A 20,706-nucleotide genomic window follows, 5' to 3' on the forward strand; every position below is an offset into this window, starting at 1 on the left:
GAACTAACAGACTGCATAGCCTGAAGACCTAGCTAAGCAATAAATGAATAATTTCTTTCTTAAAGTCTGGCCTTGGCTGCATTAGCTTATCATTTATTATTTATTCTAAATGTGATCAACGTTTACATAAACACTAGATGTGTTGGGGAATTTAACATGTGACATTGTAATTATATTCTGCTGAAATGAACGAAATGACTTGAAAAAAGATTTAATTGTTAATTTTGCTGAACAAGTTTCAAAGATCCGAGTCCGTAAAATCATCCCAACTTCCCACTACTACTATTCATCGCTCAACATGCGTCACTTACTTCGTTGCTCTGATTTGTTGTAGGTCTATCCAATTGAGTGCAGAGGCATTTCGGTTGAGACACTCCCCATAATCGCAGCCCAATGGGGCAGTATAGGACTCATATTCTGACTAGAATTGAGTATGACAACGTCAGGCTAGAAAGATACAGCAAAATGTTCAGTTTGTTGATAATTGAAGTGAAGGCCAAGCATGATAACCCATACTCTGAATTTGTCCTCTGCATTTAACCCATCTAGGTTAGTGCACACACATTAGGAGCAGTGAGTTGGAAATGTGCATTTATATTTTGATCTGACTTTTGCTTGGCAGCAATAACATGGGCAAAGAAAAAAAAATACCACAAACATGGAGCCATATGTTAGAAACAAGAAGTGACCTTTTGCATGGATAAGAACCATTTACCTATTCTTCAGGAATGTTTTTTTATTTTATTTTACTTTAGCATATTAATTATAAAATGCATTTAAAGAAATATATTATATAGGTTTTATATATATATTTAAAATAAAAATATATATTTTATATAAAATATATATTGTTACTTTAACGTTAAATATTTTCAATTAAAAATATTTTAGCAAATTGATGTTAAAATATTTGGTAAAATATTTGTATATTTTTAATTTTATCAGTAATGTTAAAAAATATTTTAGTTTTTATTTATATATATATATATATATATATATATATATATATATATATATATATATATATATATATATATATATATATATATATATATATATATATATATATATATATTATACATACATTATACATACACCATACATACACCGTTCAAGCATCACATTATGACATGTGAAGTGAATAACACTTATCTCTTCATCACGGCACTTGTTAGTGGGTGGGATATATTAGGCAGCAAGTTAACATTTTGTCCTCAAAGTTGATGTGTTAGAAGCAGGAAAAATGAGCAAGCGTAAGGATTTGAGCGAGTTTGACAAGGGCCAAATTTTGATGGCTAGACGACTGGGTCAGAGCATCTCCAAAACTGCATTCTGGTCTGAAGAATCACGTTTTCTTTTACATCCCGTGGATGGCCGGGTGCGTGTGCGTTGCTTCCCTGGGGGACACATGGCACCAGGATGCACTATGGGAAGAAGGCAAGCCAGCGGAGGCAGTGTGATGCTTTGGGCAATGTTCTGCTGGGGAACCTTGGGTCCCACCATCCATGTAGATGTTACTTTGACACATACCACCTACCTAAGCATTGTTGCAGACCATGTACACCCTTTCATGGAAACGATGTTTCCTGGTGGCTTTGGCCTCTTTCAGCAGATAATGCTCCCTGCCACAAAGCAAACATGGTTCAGGAATGGTTTGAGGAGCAAAACAACGAGCTTGAGGTGTTAACTTGGCCTCCAAATTCCCCAGATCTCAATGCAATCGAGCATCTGTGGGATGTGCTGAACAAACAAGTCCGATCCAACGCTCTCCATTGACTTTGTATTGCGTGAAGCGGCCTCCTTGTCATTTCTGACTTATAACAAAAAAACAGAACAATGTCTAAAACCTGCTATATGACAAGGTGTACAGCAAACAAGCTAACGAACCATAAAAGCTAGCCTTTAAGGAGAAAAAAGTGAATACATACAGGCAATAAGATGTGAAGCATCAGCAGGAAGAATGGGTAAATTTGAGGATCCTGGCACTCAGTATGCCTATGTGTGCACTAAACATTTTGTCACTGTTAAGTCAAATATCCAAATGTCAGTTTTATATATTATAATTCCTGTCGCTGATTACGTTCCCCTCTAGTGGGTGTAGTTCTCAGTGTAATATAACATGTCGCGCTCTGTCTCCATTGCCTGTATCCACTTTTGTGTCCTTAAACACTCGTTTTTTGGGTCAACAGCTTATAAAAACTTCTAGGTTTTTGGTTCTGGTTTTGTGTAGCTTGTTTGCTGTACACCCTGTCACACATCAGCTTTTAGACATTGTTCTGTTTTTTGTTATAAGTCAGAAATGACAAGGAGGCAGCCGGTGGGTGTGGTTTTTAGACTATGACACGTGTCGCTCTGTCTCTATGGGAAAATTACGTCTGTTAGAGGTTCTGAATTTCGGTTTCGATTACTTTTCGATTAATCGTCCAGCCCTATGATATATACTGTATATATCATTTGTATCTAATGGCAATTAAGTTAATGGTAATTTACACTGTCTGCGACTTTCATTCATGATAGAAAAAATTACCCTTAATTGGCTTTGCCTTTTTGACAAAATTGAGGTTTTGCATGAATTTCACAAGAATATTTGTGTGAAAACATGAAGTGTATATATATGCCTTCATACCTCCTCTTTAGCTGCTGTTCACAGTACTTCATATTTGATGTTTTCAAATTTGTGTCCTTGTATTGGTTCGCAATGTCTATTCCATGCCCACAGTTCTAGGAATCATTCATTGCACGCCCCTGAAAAGGCTGGCGCAAAATAAAGATGTTTATGAGATCACACCCTGTCCATTCAGAACCTCATCAACACTTTTCCCATAATACAATCACTATTGTTGCCTGTGGTAAAAAAAACAAAAAAACAAACCCAATCACTCAGATCTAGCACTCAACGCTGTTGATGCCCTTCCAAAATGCGCTCTCACTCGGTTGTCCCCAAAGACACGCCACTCCATTCCGCTGATGGTCTCCGAGCAGGTCTTGCTTTTGTCAGCGTCAAAACCTGGACCGGTTTAATACCCACTTCACAGCATCTCCCATCTGCTTCCTACGAAGCTGAGAGGAAACCGTATCCCTTAATTGTGTCTGATTGGTACAAGTTATTTCCCTGAAACCTTCTGCCGGACTCCTGGGGCCTGGGGACTTTTTTGGCTGCTTTTTGCACTTGGCTTCATCCGTCTGTCGGTTAAAATGTGTGTTTTATGAGGATGGATGGAGCACTTTATCCATCGGAAGATATTTATTAAATTTCATATGCCAGTGAGATGCAGAGCAAATACAATTGTCTTCACATCATATGAATTTCATCCTTGAAGCATTAGTGTAATTATAATGAATTGTCCTTTGTATTGCTGTTAAAAGAACCACAGTATACACGCCTGTTTTGTGACTCTTGGTACAATAGTTGTTTCCTTTCTGCTTTATGGCCCCATAGATTTTATTAGTCTGTTTGTATATGGCCTCACTGTCGTATGACTGTAATGTAAGAATTTATCTTCTTATACTGCATATGTGACTGGGTGGTAGTGTAATCTTTCCCATTACACATTCAAGGGTTTGTCCTTCTCTTTTTTTGCGCTACCAGAGAAAGGCGTAGAAAATTTCTCAAGACTTACCGACATTGCAATTATATTACTTATTTAAAACTTTCTGGGGTATTCTGAGTGGTTGCTCAGAGGGTGTAACTACTAGATGGTTATTTATTGGCCCAAGTTAAAAGATTCTCATTCTGGTCTCTAGATATGGCTTGTGTCCCTCTTCAGTTTAAGTCATTGATTTTTTTGTTTGTTGTTGGACTGTTTTACAGGTCAGAGGAAAAGGATAAGTAATCAAAGGATAAGTAATGTGATGCCTTTTCTCAATAAACTGCATGATTTGAGGTATGGGAAAAACCTCTTAGCTCTTAAGTATGAGCAATATTAAAAGTGACGCTTGTCTTAGCAAGCACCACTAAAAATGTGTTAGGAATTAATATCATTCTCGTTTCCAAAATAATTTCAAGGGCGCAGATGTTCGCTTTTCCTGTAATTTGATCGACCAAACATTTTGTTTGGTCGGTTACTATGCATTTCTATGCAAACATTTGAGCAGACTGATTAATCCCACCACACCACAGACATTAGTGATAGCTGGAGACTCTGCATCAGTGGCTCATGAGCAGAGGCATGATAGTCCGTCAGTGTCCTGATATGTAAATGCTTTACAGTCATCCAGCATTTTACAGTAGAAACCACCACATCTGTTGATACACGTCCCCAGAGTGTGATAAGTTCTGATGTTCTGGCTCACAAACCTTGGAGTTAAAGCTATTATCCAAGTTCAAAATGTACTCCTCCTTTCAAAAGTTTAGGGTCAGTGAGATGAGTACCATTACAGGGGTCATGGATTGAGAAATCAAATTTTCCTTGATCTTTTGACATATAAGAGGTCATTGTACTATAAAAATATGCAAGTTTCAGAACTCAACTTCCTCATTAGTCCAGAAAACAGCTTTAAGCCTCTGAAGTCTGAGCTGTTTTGGGGCCCTTTAGAAGTTTTGACATGCTCTGACATTTGTGCTTTTTTCAGTTGCTTCTAAACCTATAAATGGCAAAAGTGTAATTACACTGATTTCAGCACAAACTGGGCTACCACAATGTCTGAGCAACATGTATGTACATGCTTGTATTTTTGAGAGAATAATGTTAATGCGTGTTTAAAAAAAAAAAAAAGTTTTAAAATGAAGGCCTCAAAACACAATAGATACGTGTCCACAAGACTTTTGACTAATGGGTGTTGTTGCCTAGAGTTTTTGCTTTAAACTAATGTGAGAATCATTGTGCCTACTCATTCACATAAAACAATATATTGATTAACATTTTGTAAGACACTTTCTTTACAAAGGCCCTATGCGAGGAGGCGTGAACGTTCGTGTCCCACCTGAGAGAACAAAAGACCCGCATAATGACATGCATAATGAATGAGCTTCAGGTGTGTGACTGAGAGCAATAGGACAAAATAAATATATTTTGTTGTAGTTTATTTAGAATGTAGGCAAAAAAGGAACATTACAACGACCTATTATATTTTAAATAATCAAAAAATTTGACTACACTGCAAAAAATGCTCTTCTTATTTAGTATTTTTTGTAGTTTCTAGTCCAAATATCTAAAAAACTTAAATCATAGAGTAAATGCATCTTGATTTATGTTTTTTTTTTTAGATATTTAGACTAGAAACCAGACAAAATACTAAGAAGAGCATTTTTTGCAGCGTACTATTTTTAATGTTTTTGAAAGTTGTCTCATGCTATAAAAAAAACAGTAGTATTGTGACACTGAACACAAAAACAAATACAGTAACTGAATAATTGGTAATGATGAATGTTACAAGTCAAATATTTGGGATTTAAAACAACATAATGCAATGATTATGATTTCAGAGTATAGGGTGAATTCAGGTTGATTGGGACACTTTTTCCTAGTCATTTCAATGGCAATTTTTTTCTGAATCATTTGGTTTTGTAAACTACCATACACACAATACTCAAATTTGATTAAAATTAAGATACAATTTATACAAAACTAAATTCACATTAAAGAAAGGCTTTCTACAAAACAAAACATTTAAACAATATGAAGCAAAATACGTTTGACTGGTACTATATTTATAGCATCTGAGCAGACATTTGGGAATAAAAGCTTTATTGATGTGACATTAGGCAATTTTACAATAAACATGACATAATCTGTCCAAAACAGGCCAAATAAATCTTGTCTAAACAGTCTTGCGTCTCTGATGTACATTTTATTTTGCAGCAGGATTCATAGTCTTTTTTCGTTTAATATTCACAGATGCTAACAGAATAAACTTAGCCTACCTTACAATCAGCGGCTGAAGCCGTTGCTCTGAACAGAACATGAACAGCTTTTCATGAGGGAAATTATTCCAGGATTATTCCTCAACGCGTCTCAAAACGATGTAGCTTAAGTATGGCGCTTCACTTGATGTGTTTATTTGAGTTGATGTGTGGGCGTCGATCTGTTCTCATGGGTCGCGTCAGTATTTTAATCTCAATAGAACGTGCTCCATGGGCGTGATCGCATTAGCGGATAATGAGACGCTCGCGAACGACTGGCATCTCTCTATTTTCATAAACACAGAATATTTGTTTTCAATTTGATTTACATTATTTAAAACCTGACATTTCAACGTTTCTTTAGACATATGTCTCATGTTTGTAGATTATCTGAATGAACGTCTTTGACAGAGAGGCTGCAGATCACGAATCATATATGTTTTCTTTATTTTGCAAAAAGCACAAGTTTTTTTTTTTTGTGACTGGACTGAAATTTATCAGATTATAATTATGTATAGCACTTGCCTGAATGTTTAAAAACAACAGAGTTATTTGAGTCTCTGGCACTGATAAGAAAAAAAAACGAGTCGATCGCACCAGCACGACAGCCGACTCGAGGGGGTTAATTGCAACCAAGCTCAGAAAATGAAGTTGTCACATTATTGCGTCATAGTGTGACGAAAACCCATCTCTGCAGAAGATCAACGCCTACTTCTACATAATTAGCTCTTTAGCCCCGCCCACCGATTTGTGCAAGTCATGTAAATACGAGAGAGACGCAAATCCAGGATTACTCCAACAACAAAACCATAGAGATGCCTTTTGTGCCAAGTTGTGAAAAATAAACTGGTGTCTTTGCATTGCAATTTATACTGTACTATTCAGTCGAACTGCATAGTTGGGATTTGTGTTCTTTCCTTTGCTTCGACATGTATAGGGTTAATGCGGGAGATTCCCGGATACGGAAAACAAAGTACGTAGAGAACTCCGCTTTTGTTATTGTTTTGATCGAAGCCATTCGCTGTAATCCTGAATAAAAGCTTCCGTGTGGACAGTGTGACAAACAATGGTACATTCATTCATAATTCCGTTTACATGAAACACTGTGTCACCTGTCAATTATAACTGTGGTAACTCCAAGTACTTACTTATTTTAATATGTAAAACTGTTACCCAATCATAGCAGTGAATGCATCTTGAATGTTTGAAAGAGGGTCAAAAACCGGAGAGAAAAAAGCTAATTACTATGATGTTTTTTGATGTAAAAAATCTTGATAACATTATAAGTGGACCTCAGGGAACGTTCCTCAGAGAAATAAGAAAATGCAGTTCATTGCCCCTTTTAAATTTATCAAAAGTGTCAGAAATCTTTTGTAACAATATAAATGTCTTTACTTTGTCAAATTAAGTGCTGTTTTTTTTTTTACTTTCTGTTCATCAAAGAATCCTGAAAATACTGTTTATTTCAATTGTAGTAATATTTCACAATATTATCACAAAAGTTTTACTGTATTTTTGATCAAATAAATTAAGCTTCGATGAGCATTAGAGACTTATTTCAGAAAATATTAAAAAAAACATACAAACTTTTTAACAGCGGCATACACATTTATTTATTCAGCAGATGTTTTGATTCAAAATGACACAAAGACCAGAAGCTGCTGGACTCGTACAGTTATGCTTGTTCTAGGCATCAGGGGTGCACAGGTTTTTAATCAGTGCGCTGCAAAAATTGCTTTCAAAGTAATATCCATGAAATAGCCTGCAATTATTTATTTTGGATGGAATGAAATTCTAAGAAGGTCTACACATATTTTCCACATCTTCAGTGTTGTCTATGTGCCAGCAGAAAGCAGAGGCAATATTTGATCTACCAGTTTGCCGTGTGTCAGTGTTGTAGCATCTCCATGACACTGTAAAACTAATTTGAATTTGAATAATCTGTGGACGCATGACTAATTATAATTCAAGGAACCCTTTTCTGTAGAAATTTTCAGTACCGTTCAAAAGTTTGGGGTCTGCAAGATTTTTTAAAATGTTTTTGAAGTGCTCAACAAGTCTGCATTTATTTGTTAAAAAATACAGCAAAAACTATAATATTGTGAAATAATATTAAAATGTCAGTGTTTTCTATTTTAGTATATTAAGAATTTGTTTGCCTCTTGTTCAGCTTAATTAAATTAATAAATTATTATAGCACTTGCCTGAATGATTAAAAACAACAGTTATTTGAGTCTCTTTGGCACTGATAAGAAAAAAAACGAGTCGATTGCACCAAAAACTATAATATTGTGAAATAATATTACAGTTTTTCTCAATTGTTTACACACATTTTCTGAAAGCATGCCTCATATTCTCAGAACTCTACACACAAATCCAAAAAAAAAACACACACAATGGGCAAAACCCCTCAATTCTCCGGCAAAATGAAACTTTACATTCAAAACAATGTTATTTCTTCTCAAAATGGGATTTTGTTTTCAAATGACACACACAAACCATCATATGAATAGACATTTATAAGAACCAGCTGAACACTGATGTGCTCAATGTAAAACACTATGATGAATGGAAAACACTTCTTCTCCTTTCATCATAATGACTTAGGTCTTTTTTGGTTCAGTGTTACACTTACAACAGACAGTACATACATAAGTGTGTTGTAAAATATTTGAGAATATTGTTTTCATACTCAGAACACACAAATACACTGTAACAAATATATTTTATTTTTCCCACAAAAACAATGTACACAGTGTACACCCCAACAATCACAAAGTTGCACATACAGTGGTCTACATACAAAACAACAGAAGAATTTACTGTACGGTTACAGTAAAAAAAAAAGAAAAAGATTTAACTATGCTGCATTCTCTCTTCGGTTTCTCACCTGTTGCCCTTTGATGCTAAAGCTCTGTTTGGTAATTGTAAAACTGTGTGACAGGTGTTTGCCCATGTGAAGAGTCAGTGTGCATATTTGAATGGCAGTGTGTTCCTTGTGAAAACAAGAGATTTTCTGCATGAAAACTGTGCCAAATGCAGAGAATTGTGTGTAGTGTTTTGAAAAAAAGTATGTTTTAGAACTGCAATTTGAGTGTAAAGCAGGAATTGTGCTTGTAGTTTAGCAGAATTGGTTCAGGGGGTTGGTGCATGAGTTACATGTTGTGGTCATTGTCTCAAGGACCAATTTGTGTGTAAACAATTGAGAAACTGTAAAATGTCAGTGTTTTCTATTTTAGTACATTAAGAATTTGTTTGCCTCTTGTTCAGCTTAATTAAATTAATAAAATAAGCTAAAGTAACAAAAAATTACATTTACAACTTAATTTCATTGTGTTCAATCAACCTAATATATTTAAAACTGAAGTTTACTTCATTCATTTGTGTTAAAACTACATTAATAATTTTTGTTGATGAACTTGGCAGTGGATCTGTAGTTCCCAGCATGCTTTGCAAGGGACTGCATTAGGAGAGTAAATTTAGGGATCAAAGTGTTATTTGGTGTTTTTCAGTAAAGGAAAGGATGTTGTTCTCTTACGAGAGGTTCTCTCGTATTGCGTAAGTTCCTTACGCTACGGGAAAGTATTCTTTCTTCGAGATTTCTGAAAAACCCAAAATTATCCTTAATTTTGTAACATTGTCAACGCAGTGCGGCAGCCTGGCAGACCATAGCAGGCTATTCCAGCGTGCTATTGGCTGCTCTGCTGGCAACTGCAGCAGCCTATCGGTGAGCCCGCGTGACGTGGCGACCAATGAGGGCGCTTCGCGCCCACCTGGCTTCATTTGCCTACAGGTGGGGCGTGGCCACGTGTATATAAGCAGGGCTCACGGGCTGCATATTCGATTTTCTTTTCTTCAGCGAAGCCCTTCGCATCGCTGGATCTGGAACCCGCCGCCGTGACCGCGCAGACAAGCAAGCAGAGGACAGCGCCTGAGGAAGCCGGCAGCATCGCGCCACCTTCAGCCTTCCGTGCCTGCTCTGCTATCCGGCAGCCCCATATCCTTTTACGCTCAAAGTGTTGTCGCCGCTGCGTCACACTTTTCACAAAAAGAGCCGAGCGTTGATACAAATGTCTCGTTCCACCTGCGGCTCGTGTCACGCGCAGCTCAGCTCCGGGGACCGCCATGTGATCTGCGCTCTCTGCCTGGGCCGTGATCACGCCGCCGCCGCACTCCACGCTGGCGGATGCCAAGAGTGCGAAGAACTGACGATGTCGACCCTGCGGGCTCGACTCGTCCTGTTCGAAGATGATATCCCTCCAGTCCCTGCCACGCCGCGCAAGAAGAAGCGCCGCTCGCAGCGGACTCCGGAGCTCGCAGAGAGAAGCTCGCCGGAACCTTTCCCGCCCGCTTCACTCTCGCCTTCCCCGCCCCCACCCCAGGCCGCCATTTCTGTTGCCGCCTCCGGGGATGAGGCGGATGCGGCCGCGGAACGCGCCGACAGCTGCTCCATCATGGCTTCCGACAGCGAGGACTGGTCTTCCGCGTCCTCTTCAGTCCGGGGCTCCGGACGCTCTCGAGCGGGTGAGGACGCCGAACTCTTGCGCCTTCTCACCCGGGCTGTCGAGCAGCTAGGCCTCGAATGGGCCCCGCCCAAGGTGGCAGCGCCGAACCGACTTGACGGATGCTTCCTAAACAGTCGCCGCCGTGCGCCCACCTCCAGGACTGCACCCTTTTTGCCGGAGCTTCACGAGGAGCTCGCAAAGTCCTGGAATGCGCCATTCTCCGCGAGGGTCTCGTCTCAGGCTTCTTCGACGCTCTCACAAGTTGACGGCGCGGCCGAGAAAGGCTACAACGCTATCCCTCCGGTGGAAGAGGCGGTCGCAGCGCACCTTTGCCCGCCTTCTGGTTGGCGCTCAAAGGCTGCCCTCCCGTCTAAGGCCTGCAGAGTGACGTCATCGCTGATCGGCCGCGCTTTCGCTGCCTCCGGTCAAGCTGCGTCCGCTCTGCACTCTATGGCCGTGCTGCAAATCCTCCAAGCTAATCTCCTCCGCGACATGGACGAGAAATGCTGTGACGCTGAGTTAATCACGGATTTGCGAAGCGCGACGGATCTCTCCCTTCGCGCCACCAAGACCGCAGCACAGGCCCTCGGACGCTCTATGGCCTCCCTCACGGTAGCTGAGCGCCACCTCTGGCTCACGCTCGCGGACATGCGAGAAACAGAGCGCGCGGCCTTCCTAAACGCCCCGCTCTCTCCGTCTGGGCTTTTCGGACCAGCGGTCAAGGGGATCGTCGACCGTTTCTCCGAAGTGCAGAAAACGACGCAGGCCATGAACCTTTTCCTGCCTCGACGCCCCGGCGCTAGCAATAGCTCCGCTGCTCGCCGTCCTCGTGACCAGCCAGCAACGAGCTCCGCGCAGCGCCCAACGCGGCCCCCTTCGTCTCAGAGAAGACCGAGCGGCCGCCCCAGATCGCGCTCTTCCAGCCGTGGTAAGCCGCCTCCACCTCGGGGCCCCCGGCCTAGGATCACGCTGAAGCCCGAGCCTCCAAAGTCCTCCTAGCAAGAGGCGAGAAACGACGGTTAAGTCCCGCCGCGGCCGGACCACCGTCAAAACTCTTTTTCCTGTCAGCCCCCACCACTGTGGCTGCTGCAGATGGATTTCACGCAGCCAACGAGCCGGCAAAAATGCCTTCTCGCCTGTCAATAACCGCCGTTTTTACGGCGAACCAGAGAAATCACAAAAGTTGCATTATTTCTGGTCGCACGGCTCGCGCCGTATCTGTTTCAAATGCAGTAAATGTGCCCACTTTTCTGTGTTCACCCCTGCACACAAGCACTATAAACCCTGTGTCCCCCACTCACATAAAGCGGCCACCGGCCGCTCGAGTGCTAGAGTTAGGTCACGTGTCCGCTTGTTTGCGTCCACGACTAACCACCACACGCGCTGTCACACAGCCACTCTTAACCGGTCATGTTCCACGCGTAAGAGTTGTGCCCGCTCAAACGCGCTCACACATTTTCGCGAACATTATGCCTCAGGCGCCACGCGCCACGCCACACACCATTTATTTTCCGCCCAGGGTGGCCGGAGCGATGAGTGTAGGGCCGCACACAAGCCACTCCCCGCTCGAAGCGGCAGAGATGCAGTGTGTAGGGCGGCCAGCCATCGCGAGCGATCGGCTGGCCCACAGCACAGAGAGCGCGCGCACTGCGCCCGCCCCTCCTATACGGGCCGTCAAACCCGCGAAGCGCGGCGTTTCGAGCCCGGAGGCCGTTCTATCCCGTGTGGCGCACGCGAGAGCGTGGGAAGCCATTCCAGGTGTATCAGAATGGGTGCTGAAAACAGTGAAGCACGGCTACACTCTGCAGTTCGCTCGCCGCCCTCCGCGCTTTTGTGCGCGTACAGAGACGAGAGTGAGCGAGGAAGTAGCACATCTACTTCGAGCAGAAATAGCCACGCTGCTGTGCAAAGGGGCTATAGAACCGGTTCCCCACTCTATGAGCGAGTCAGGCTTTTACAGCCGGTATTTTCTCGTGCCAAAAAGGGATGGGTCGCTCAGACCGATTCTGGATCTGAGGCGTCTGAACAAAGCTCTTATGAAAAGATCGTTCAAGATGCTCACGACCAAGCAGATCCTCGCGCATATTCGCCCGAGAGACTGGCTAATCTCCCTAGATTTGAAAGATGCATATTTTCAAATCAAGATAACGCCGCGTCACAGGCCATTCTTACGATTCGCCTTCGACGGCCAGGCTTATCAATACACCGTCCTTCCGTTCGGCCTGTCACTAGCACCCCGTACATTTACGAAGTGCATGGACGCGGCCCTCGCTCCTCTGAGAAATCGAGGGATGCGAGTATTGAACTATCTGGACGATTGGCTCATCCTGGCGCAGTCGGAGGCCGAGCTCCTCGCCCACAGGGCAATGCTGCTCAGCCATCTGGACAGCCTAGGGCTCACGGTCAATTGGACCAAGAGCTCATTAGTGCCCACGCAATCAACCTCATTTCTGGGTTTGAATCTGGACACTGTGGCAATGTCAGCCCGCCTGTCACCCCATCGCGCGCGCCAAGTTCGGCGCATGGCTGCGTACTTTCGGCCAGGCAAAATCGCACCTCTCAAGCTGTTTCAGAGGATGCTGGGACGTATGGCCTCAGCTGCAGCTGTGCTCCAGCTGGGCTTAATGCGCATGCGCCCGCTGCAATGCTGGTTAAACGCCCGAGTGCCTCACAGGGCCTGGGCGTCCGGTGGCTTCAGGATCAGAGTGACTCAGGGCTGCGTGTCAGCCCTAGAGCCCTGGTTAGTAGCCGACTGGTACCAGAGGGGAGTGACGATGGGAGCCATCTCACACCGCAAGGTCATCTCGACGGACGCCTCCACCACGGGTTGGGGCGCCGTTTTCGAGGGCAGATCAGCCTCGGGCCTTTGGTCGAGCGAGGAAAAACTCCTACACATAAACTGTTTGGAGATGATAGCGGTAGAGAACGCGCTCAAGCAGTTTCTCCCGCTTATACGAGGACACCATGTGTTAGTCCGGTCGGACAACACCACAGTGGTGTCCTACGTGAACCGGCAGGGCGGTGTCAGGTCCAGAGGTCTGGGCAATCTGACAGAACGCCTGCTCGTGTGGGCACACAGCTCGCTGCGCTCGTTGAGAGCTGCGCACGTGCCGGGCCACCTCAATGTGGGCCCGGACAAGCTGTCCAGGGGCCTCATTCTCCCAGGAGAATGGTCCCTGCACCCCCAGACAGTCCAGCTGGTATGGCGCCTGTTCGGCAGAGCGGAGCTCGACCTCTTTGCAACAAAAGAGAACGCCCGCTGCCCGACGTTTCTGTCCAAAAGCGAGGATGCGCTGTCCCAAACTTGGCCCAGCCTCCCGCTGTATGCTTTCCCGCCGATCTCCCTATTGCCCCAGGTCATAGCGAAAATCAGGGAAACGCGCCGTCCGGTGCTCCTTATAGCACCGCGCTGGGAGAACCAGATTTGGTACCCAGAGCTGGTGAAGCTGTCGCACTCACCCCCCTGGCCAGTTCCGCTGAGAGCAGACCTTCTCTCTCAAGCAGGAGGCTCAGTTTGGCATCCCCATCCAGAGCGATGGTCTCTGCATGTATGGGTGACCAACGGATACCCGTTGACCTGCCCGAAGGGGTTATGAACACGATTTCACACTCTAGAGCCCCCTCGACGAGGCGGTTATATAGTTCTAAGTGGTCGGTGTTCACTGAGTGGTGTGTTTCCAAGGGATTGGACCCACAGCAATGTGGGGTCCAGCGGGTGCTCTCCTTCCTCCAAGAGCTTTTGGAATTGGGCAGGTCCCCTTCCACGCTCAAAGTGTATGTGGCGGCTATAGCAGCGTTCGCTCAGACGACGCTAGGTAGCACGCTAGGAAGGAACGAGCTCATCGTCCGTTTCCTCAGAGGAGCCAGACGGATGAATCCCCCGCGGCCCCCGTCGGTTCCTATATGGGATCTGGCCTTGGTCCTAGAGGCCCTGAAGGCTCATCCCTTTGAACCGCTCGAGACTGTGGAACCAAGGTTCCTTTCGCTGAAAACCACGTTTCTGATAGCTCTGGCTTCAGTGAAACGCGTGGGGGATCTACACGCGCTCTCAGTGAGCCCGACGTGTATGGAGTTCGGTCCTAATGACTCTAAGGTCATTCTCAGACCGAGGCATGGTTATGTCCCCAAAGCGATCGGCACTCCCTTCAGGGCGCAGATTATCTCCCTCTCGGCTCTGCCAGCATCCGATGAGGGGGACGGTGGCAATTTCCTCTGCCCTGTCAGGGCATTGAGGGTTTATGTCACACGCTCCGCCGCCTTCAGGCGTTCTGAGCAGCTATTTGTTTCGTTTGGTGGGCGCACTAAAGGTCTCGCCTCCTCGAAACAGACCCTGTCCAGGTGGATAGTGGACGCGATTGCAACTGCATACGCTTCCAAACACCTGCAGTGCCCGCTAGGTGTCAGAGCACACCACCAGAGGCATGGCCTCTTCGTGGGCTTGGGCCAGAGGGATTTCCATCCACGATATCTGTATGGCGGCAGGCTGGGCCTCCCCGTCTACGTTCGTGAGATTTTACAATCTGGAAGTTCCTGCCTTACAGGCGAAAGTGTTATCAGTTCAATAGGGCCGTTGGTTCTGCCCAGTGATTCTGCGCAGACATAGCTCACATACTGGTAGTAAGTTCGGTACTAGGCTCATGTGAATTTGAAGGAGACCGGCGGTGCCGTTCCCTCATTTACGAGACGAGCTGTTGTGAGTTTGAAGGTGACTGGCGGTGCCGTTACCTCACTCATATAACAAGATATTGTGAATTTGAAGGCGACCGGCGTTGCCGCTCCCTCATTCATGAGACAAGGTGTGGTGAATTTGAAGGAGACCGGCAGGTGCCGTTCCCTCATTCATGGGACAGGGTGTTGTAACCACCCGTCGTAAACCACCCGTCAGTTCGAATGAAGTGTCTGTATATGTGGTGGCCCGTTTTTTCTTTACCGGCCACCCTGCCCGAGCAGTGTTATGGTCCCCGGTTCCCTGGGATACATATGCTGTATGCGAGGCGCGCACGGCGTTGACAATATGTTCCCGTAGCGTAAGGAACTTACGCAATACGAGAGAACCTCTCGTAAGAGAACGATACTCGGTTACTTAACGTAACCTCGGTTCTCTCTAGAAGAGGGAACGAGTATTGCGTTCCTTGCCGTGCGCCCCGCTGGCTTTTACGCTTCAGAACTAAGAAAACCGAATATGCAGCCCGTGAGCCCTGCTTATATACACGTGGCCACGCCCCACCTGTAGGCAAATGAAGCCAGGTGGGCGCGAAGCGCCCTCATTGGTCGCCACGTCACGCGGGCTCACCGATAGGCTGCTGCAGTTGCCAGCAGAGCAGCCAATAGCACGCTGGAATAGCCTGCTATGGTCTGCCAGGCTGCCGCACTGCGTTGACAATGTTACAAAATTAAGGATAATTTTGGGTTTTTCAGAAATCTCGAAGAAAGAATACTTTCCCGTAGCGTAAGGAACTTACGCAATACTCGTTCCCTCTTCTAGAGAGAACCGAGGTTACGTTAAGTAACCGAGTATCGTTAGTTAATGTTAGTGTTTAATGTTCAGTTATGTTGGACATTTAGAGGACTTTCTGTAATGTTTCTGAGTTTTGTGCACTGTAAAAAAATCCTGTACACATTTTACTCAATACAGTTGAGGCAACTATTTGCATCATCTTTTGAGTATTTTAAACTCACTTTATTTGTGTTTATCCTATTAGACTTTGCATGTTTTCAACTTGGACTCTTTTATGTAATGCTTACAAATGTCTCCTTGTAAGCCACACATTAAGTTACTTTTTTCCAAGCTACTTTTATTTTTTAAATGCATTTTCTATCAATTAAATTATTTTCTGAATTTTTAAAAAGTACCATGAAACAGTAAACCGCATCTGATCTCAATACAAAACATTTATTCACTTTAAAATTACAATGCATCAGTGCAAAACAGTACTTTTTTTTTACCTTTACATAAAGCTGACTTGAATTAAAAAAAATTATAATAAAAATTAGTTATGTACTACAAGAGGGTAGCAACAGTAGTATTTCATTTTCGTATAACAGTTTTTTCAATAACCATTGGTCTGTTCAACCCACTGAGAACATATAATCACTCAACTAATTAAAAATGTGTTTTGAACAATGTTTAAACATCAAATTCAAATAATTATTACATCAGCTGATAAAAATGAATCGCTGAGAAAAGTAAACACCAATTTAAAGGGTTAGTTCACCCAAAAATGAAAATTCTGTTATTAATTCCTTGCCCTCATGTCGTTCCAAACCTTTGTTCATCTTCAAACACAAGATCTCTCAGATGAAATCCAAGAGCTCTCTGACCCCTCCTTAGACAGCAATTTAATTAACACTTTCAAGGCCCTAAAGGTATGAAAGACATTGCTACAATAGTCCATGTGACTCCAGTGGTTCAACATTAATTTTACGAAGCGATGAGAACACGCTTTGTGCAAAAACAAACAAAAATAACAATTTTATTCAACAATTTTGTTTTAGCGCCAGTCAGAGAAATCGTTAGCCAAGCCATGATTACCATTATGCAGAAGAGTGGCGCTTATGTCTATTTTTTCTTTTCTTTTTTTTCATTATATTCATTGTGTATAATAATGAATAAAACTGCTTATAATTGATTTTCCAATTAAATGTTTTAAATTAAGTTTGACAAGTAAAAAAAGGTATTTTATAAATACATAAATTTCCTTTAAACTGTATTTGATCTAATGGAGTTGGACCAACTCAATTTTGTTGTCCCAAATTGAGTTGGACCAACTCAATTACATTTTCATTGCATGAATTAGTTTATGAGTTGGGGCTACACATGTATATTGGATGGAAAACCTGCCCTCAATTAAATTGAGTTTGTTCAATTAGGTTTTTTTGTGTTTTTTTTTTTTTTTGAGTGACTTCACTTTCACATGATCCTTCAGAAATCATTCGAAATCATTCTTTTTTTCCAGATTTTTGATGAATAGAACGGTCATTGTTTATTAATTTAACCATCATTGCTGAATAAAAGTATTAATCGCTCTTTTTTGTTTTTGTTTTTATAATCTTACTGACCCCCATTTTTTACACGGTACTATATTTTCGACCAAAATAATGTTTAGAGAACATTTTGATCCCAAACTTTTGCTAAAAAAGTAAATTCAGATGAGTTCATTTCACCAATACTAATAATAAAATGGCTAACCCCGTGTTTAGTGAGAAATATTTCATTTATGAATTGTTTTATTTCAGTCTGTTATAGCATGCAGCTGTTTTCATGGGAATTGCAGTAGATCAGTTTACATAGTTTCCACATCAAGACATCTGGAAAAAGTTGTCACTCTCCATTAGTAAACTCATCTACTTTAGATTTCCAGGTATCAAGCATCATTTACTCGCTAAGCGCTGTTTCACAAGTAGTGTATGCAGAGTAGACCGTTTACTCAAGTTAAGCTAGCTGTTCTTCATCAACATTCATGAAACAATGAGTTTGGCAGACGTCACTAACAACAACAATCTGTTTTTCCAATGTTGTTCTTTTAGGCTTGATCCCAGATGGGAAATGGAGCCCTCCTGTGCCGTTCTTTGACTTTTTGGCAATAATGGACCAAGAAGCACCGACTTACGCAGCTCAGAGGGGTCCTAAAACAAAGAATGGGGGCAGGGAGGACACCAGTGAGCAGAAGCCTAACCAAAAACAAACTCTACATCCATCACCAAACCCCCAAGCACCCCGTCAGCACTCTGAACTATAAAGTCAAGTCCTCTCGTGGCACAGAGGGTTATGTAAACATTTCACATGACTGCTTGACATCTACCAGATTTCACATTACATGTGCCGTTAAGGTCTTCAGTGCTATTTGAAGAAATGTTTCGGTATTGCACATTATCCAACTTATTTTTCCAAAATCAAATGGACTTTTCCAGAAATTAAATCAAACACTTGCAAGATAGTTTACATTTTAGTGCTGTAACTTTATCTATACAGAATGAGGTATTTAAGTTATTTATCAAAAGCATTGTAAACATTTTTGGGAAAATGTATTATTCTTATATTTACAGTATGTGCCTGTTTGATAATGCTTTTATACAAATACAGAGCTTCACATGTGGATGACATTTGCGATTCCTACACTGTGTGTTGTTTCAGTCATGGAAGGACAGCAACTGGGTTTTTTAACCATAGCGTGCTTCTTCCATGATGGAAAGACTAACATCAAACCGGAAAGTGGGTGCGTCTTTGGTTGATTGCATTGTTAAAGTTAATTAGCGTCACATTTAACAAGGGAAGAACTACTTTTTAATTCAAACCAAAGTTGTGTGTGTTGCTGGAATCTGAGTCCAGTGTTTAAGCCGTAATGCAGATGTTTTCATTAACATCTTAAATACCATTTTTGGGTAATGCAATGTGATCCCAATGTGTGGTTAAATGCACATGTGATGTTCATATATACTATACACATAGCCATGTGAAGGTCATACAGTATAAGCCTGCATGGAAAATCCATAAGCACACAGTCATTTAGACCTGTTTATTTGTACTATTTCGTCTCATGAGCTCTCTTGACTTCTCAAATGTTTATCTTTTTTTCCAAAACCTATAGAGCCGTCTTGCTGTCTAACAAATGTGATACTCTAATAATAAGCAAAAACAAATATATAGTATCCACAATTATTGGGTTATTGAATGAAATATATTTGAAAGGTACATTATGCAGCTTTTTTAATTCATGTGTAATCCTTCCGTGTTTTTGTATTACCTCGATTCACTATGGTGAGCCGATTTCCTACTTCCCACTTCTGAAGTCAAGGGATTACGAGCTCATTGTGTTCAAATTTTGACTTGAGAGGGGTTCATGTCTGTAGACTAGTATTTATGATAATTCCGATAGCATATGATTGCAGCATAAGAATAAAACATTTAAAAAGATAATTGCGACTTTTTAGCTCACAATTATGAGTTTACATCTCGCAATTCTGACTTTCTTTCCTCAGAATTATGGAATTCTGAGGAAATTCCTTGGACTTTTTTTATTGTCAGAATTGTGTGATATAAAGTCCAATTCTGAGCGGGGTAAAAGACTGACTTTTTTCTCAGAATTGATAGTTTATTAGCCTGACAAGTCAGACCCACATCAAGATGTTGGGTCTAGGAACAAACCATTGGCAGGGCTCAATCCGAGGGGCGGGATAAACGGTTGTCTTTCAAATTCCCTCTGCACTTAATAGGATAACGCTACAACCAACCAGAGCAACGCAGAAGGTGAAGCGGAGCTAGTTGATGGATTAAACTTTCGCCATATCCGGTGGGCAAAAACTCAGAACAGAACGAACCCGCTGTTCGCCAGCTTTTTTGTTTACAAGTAGCACGCAGAACCGCAGCAGCTCGCAAGCCAACGGAGAGTGGCTAGACTACCCTGGCTGCAAATTAGATTTGCTGCCTAGGGTGCATCTAGATTTCTAGGCTAATAGTTTATATCTTACGATTCTGAATTTATATCTCGAAATTGCATGTTATAAAGTCAAAATTGCAAGTTCTAAAATCACTATAACCTTTTTTTTTTTTTATTCGGTGGCGGAAACAATCTTTTATACTTTTGTGTTTGTCTCATCATATCCGAAAATAGAGAAAAGTTGCTCCAGCTACTTTGACACATCATGTATGGATTTAAGAATATCCTGTAAGTTTCAGAGCTGAAAACTTCCTTGTTAGTCAAAGAAAAGCTTTTATAGACACCAGGCCCATGCAGCAAACGATCGATTTCAGAATGTGCCCGGCTATGACGTGAGAGTGTAGTGAAGCACCGCCTCAACAGAAGAAGAACAACGCCTGATTCTGTAGCCCCGCCCACCAACTCGTGCCACTAACATGACATAGGCCTACATAGAGCTAAACCGCATCGAATTTCTAAGCAGTAAACATACCACATAAGATTCATTCGGATTCCAATATTATGAATGCATAGATGAACTTTATTTTTAATGAATATCCAGCACACATGGGGAAGACATTGCGTGTCTGTTCCTTCATTTCACCACAGATTCGTTTGTAAACAAGAGACTGGATTTGCAGACAGGATGAGATTACATGAATGAATGAAGCAACACACTAATGTGAGTAAAAAGACTGTCAAAGGCTGGATAATACTTGTTGTTGGTTCATTGCGATTCGGGATCAGACTCGGACATGTTTATGGGCCAGTGCTCGCAAAGCCCAATGTCCCGGGGCTATGTGTTTTCCAGACGGGCTACCAAAACTTAAATATCTTAAATAATGAAATAACATTCCTTTCTTGATGTGCGTTGTTCACTCTCTTGACTTGATATTTGAAGGGCTCACCCGTGTGTGTGTGTGTGTGTGTGTGTGTAAGGTTC

The 20,706-nt window shown here is 42.5% G+C and overlaps 1 protein-coding gene across 4 annotated transcripts in view; it reads left to right on the forward strand.

Moving 5' to 3' along the window:
* txndc16 (thioredoxin domain containing 16) overlaps positions 1–19,248 on the forward strand; it is a 36,309-nt gene extending 17,061 nt beyond the window's left edge. For all 4 annotated transcript variants that reach the window (XM_079833590.1, XM_079833592.1, XM_079833591.1 and 1 more), the window contains one exon: positions 17,875–19,248. In XM_079833590.1, the coding sequence (XP_079689716.1) occupies positions 17,875–18,086 (212 nt within the window). In that variant the 3' untranslated portion in view covers positions 18,087–19,248. The remainder of the gene's footprint in view (positions 1–17,874) is intronic.
* The last annotated feature ends 1,458 nt before the right edge of the window (positions 19,249–20,706 follow it).

Source organism: Gobio gobio (assembly GCF_949357685.1).
Source record: "Gobio gobio genome assembly, chromosome: 13".
NCBI classification, from domain to species: domain Eukaryota; kingdom Metazoa; phylum Chordata; class Actinopteri; order Cypriniformes; family Gobionidae; genus Gobio; species Gobio gobio.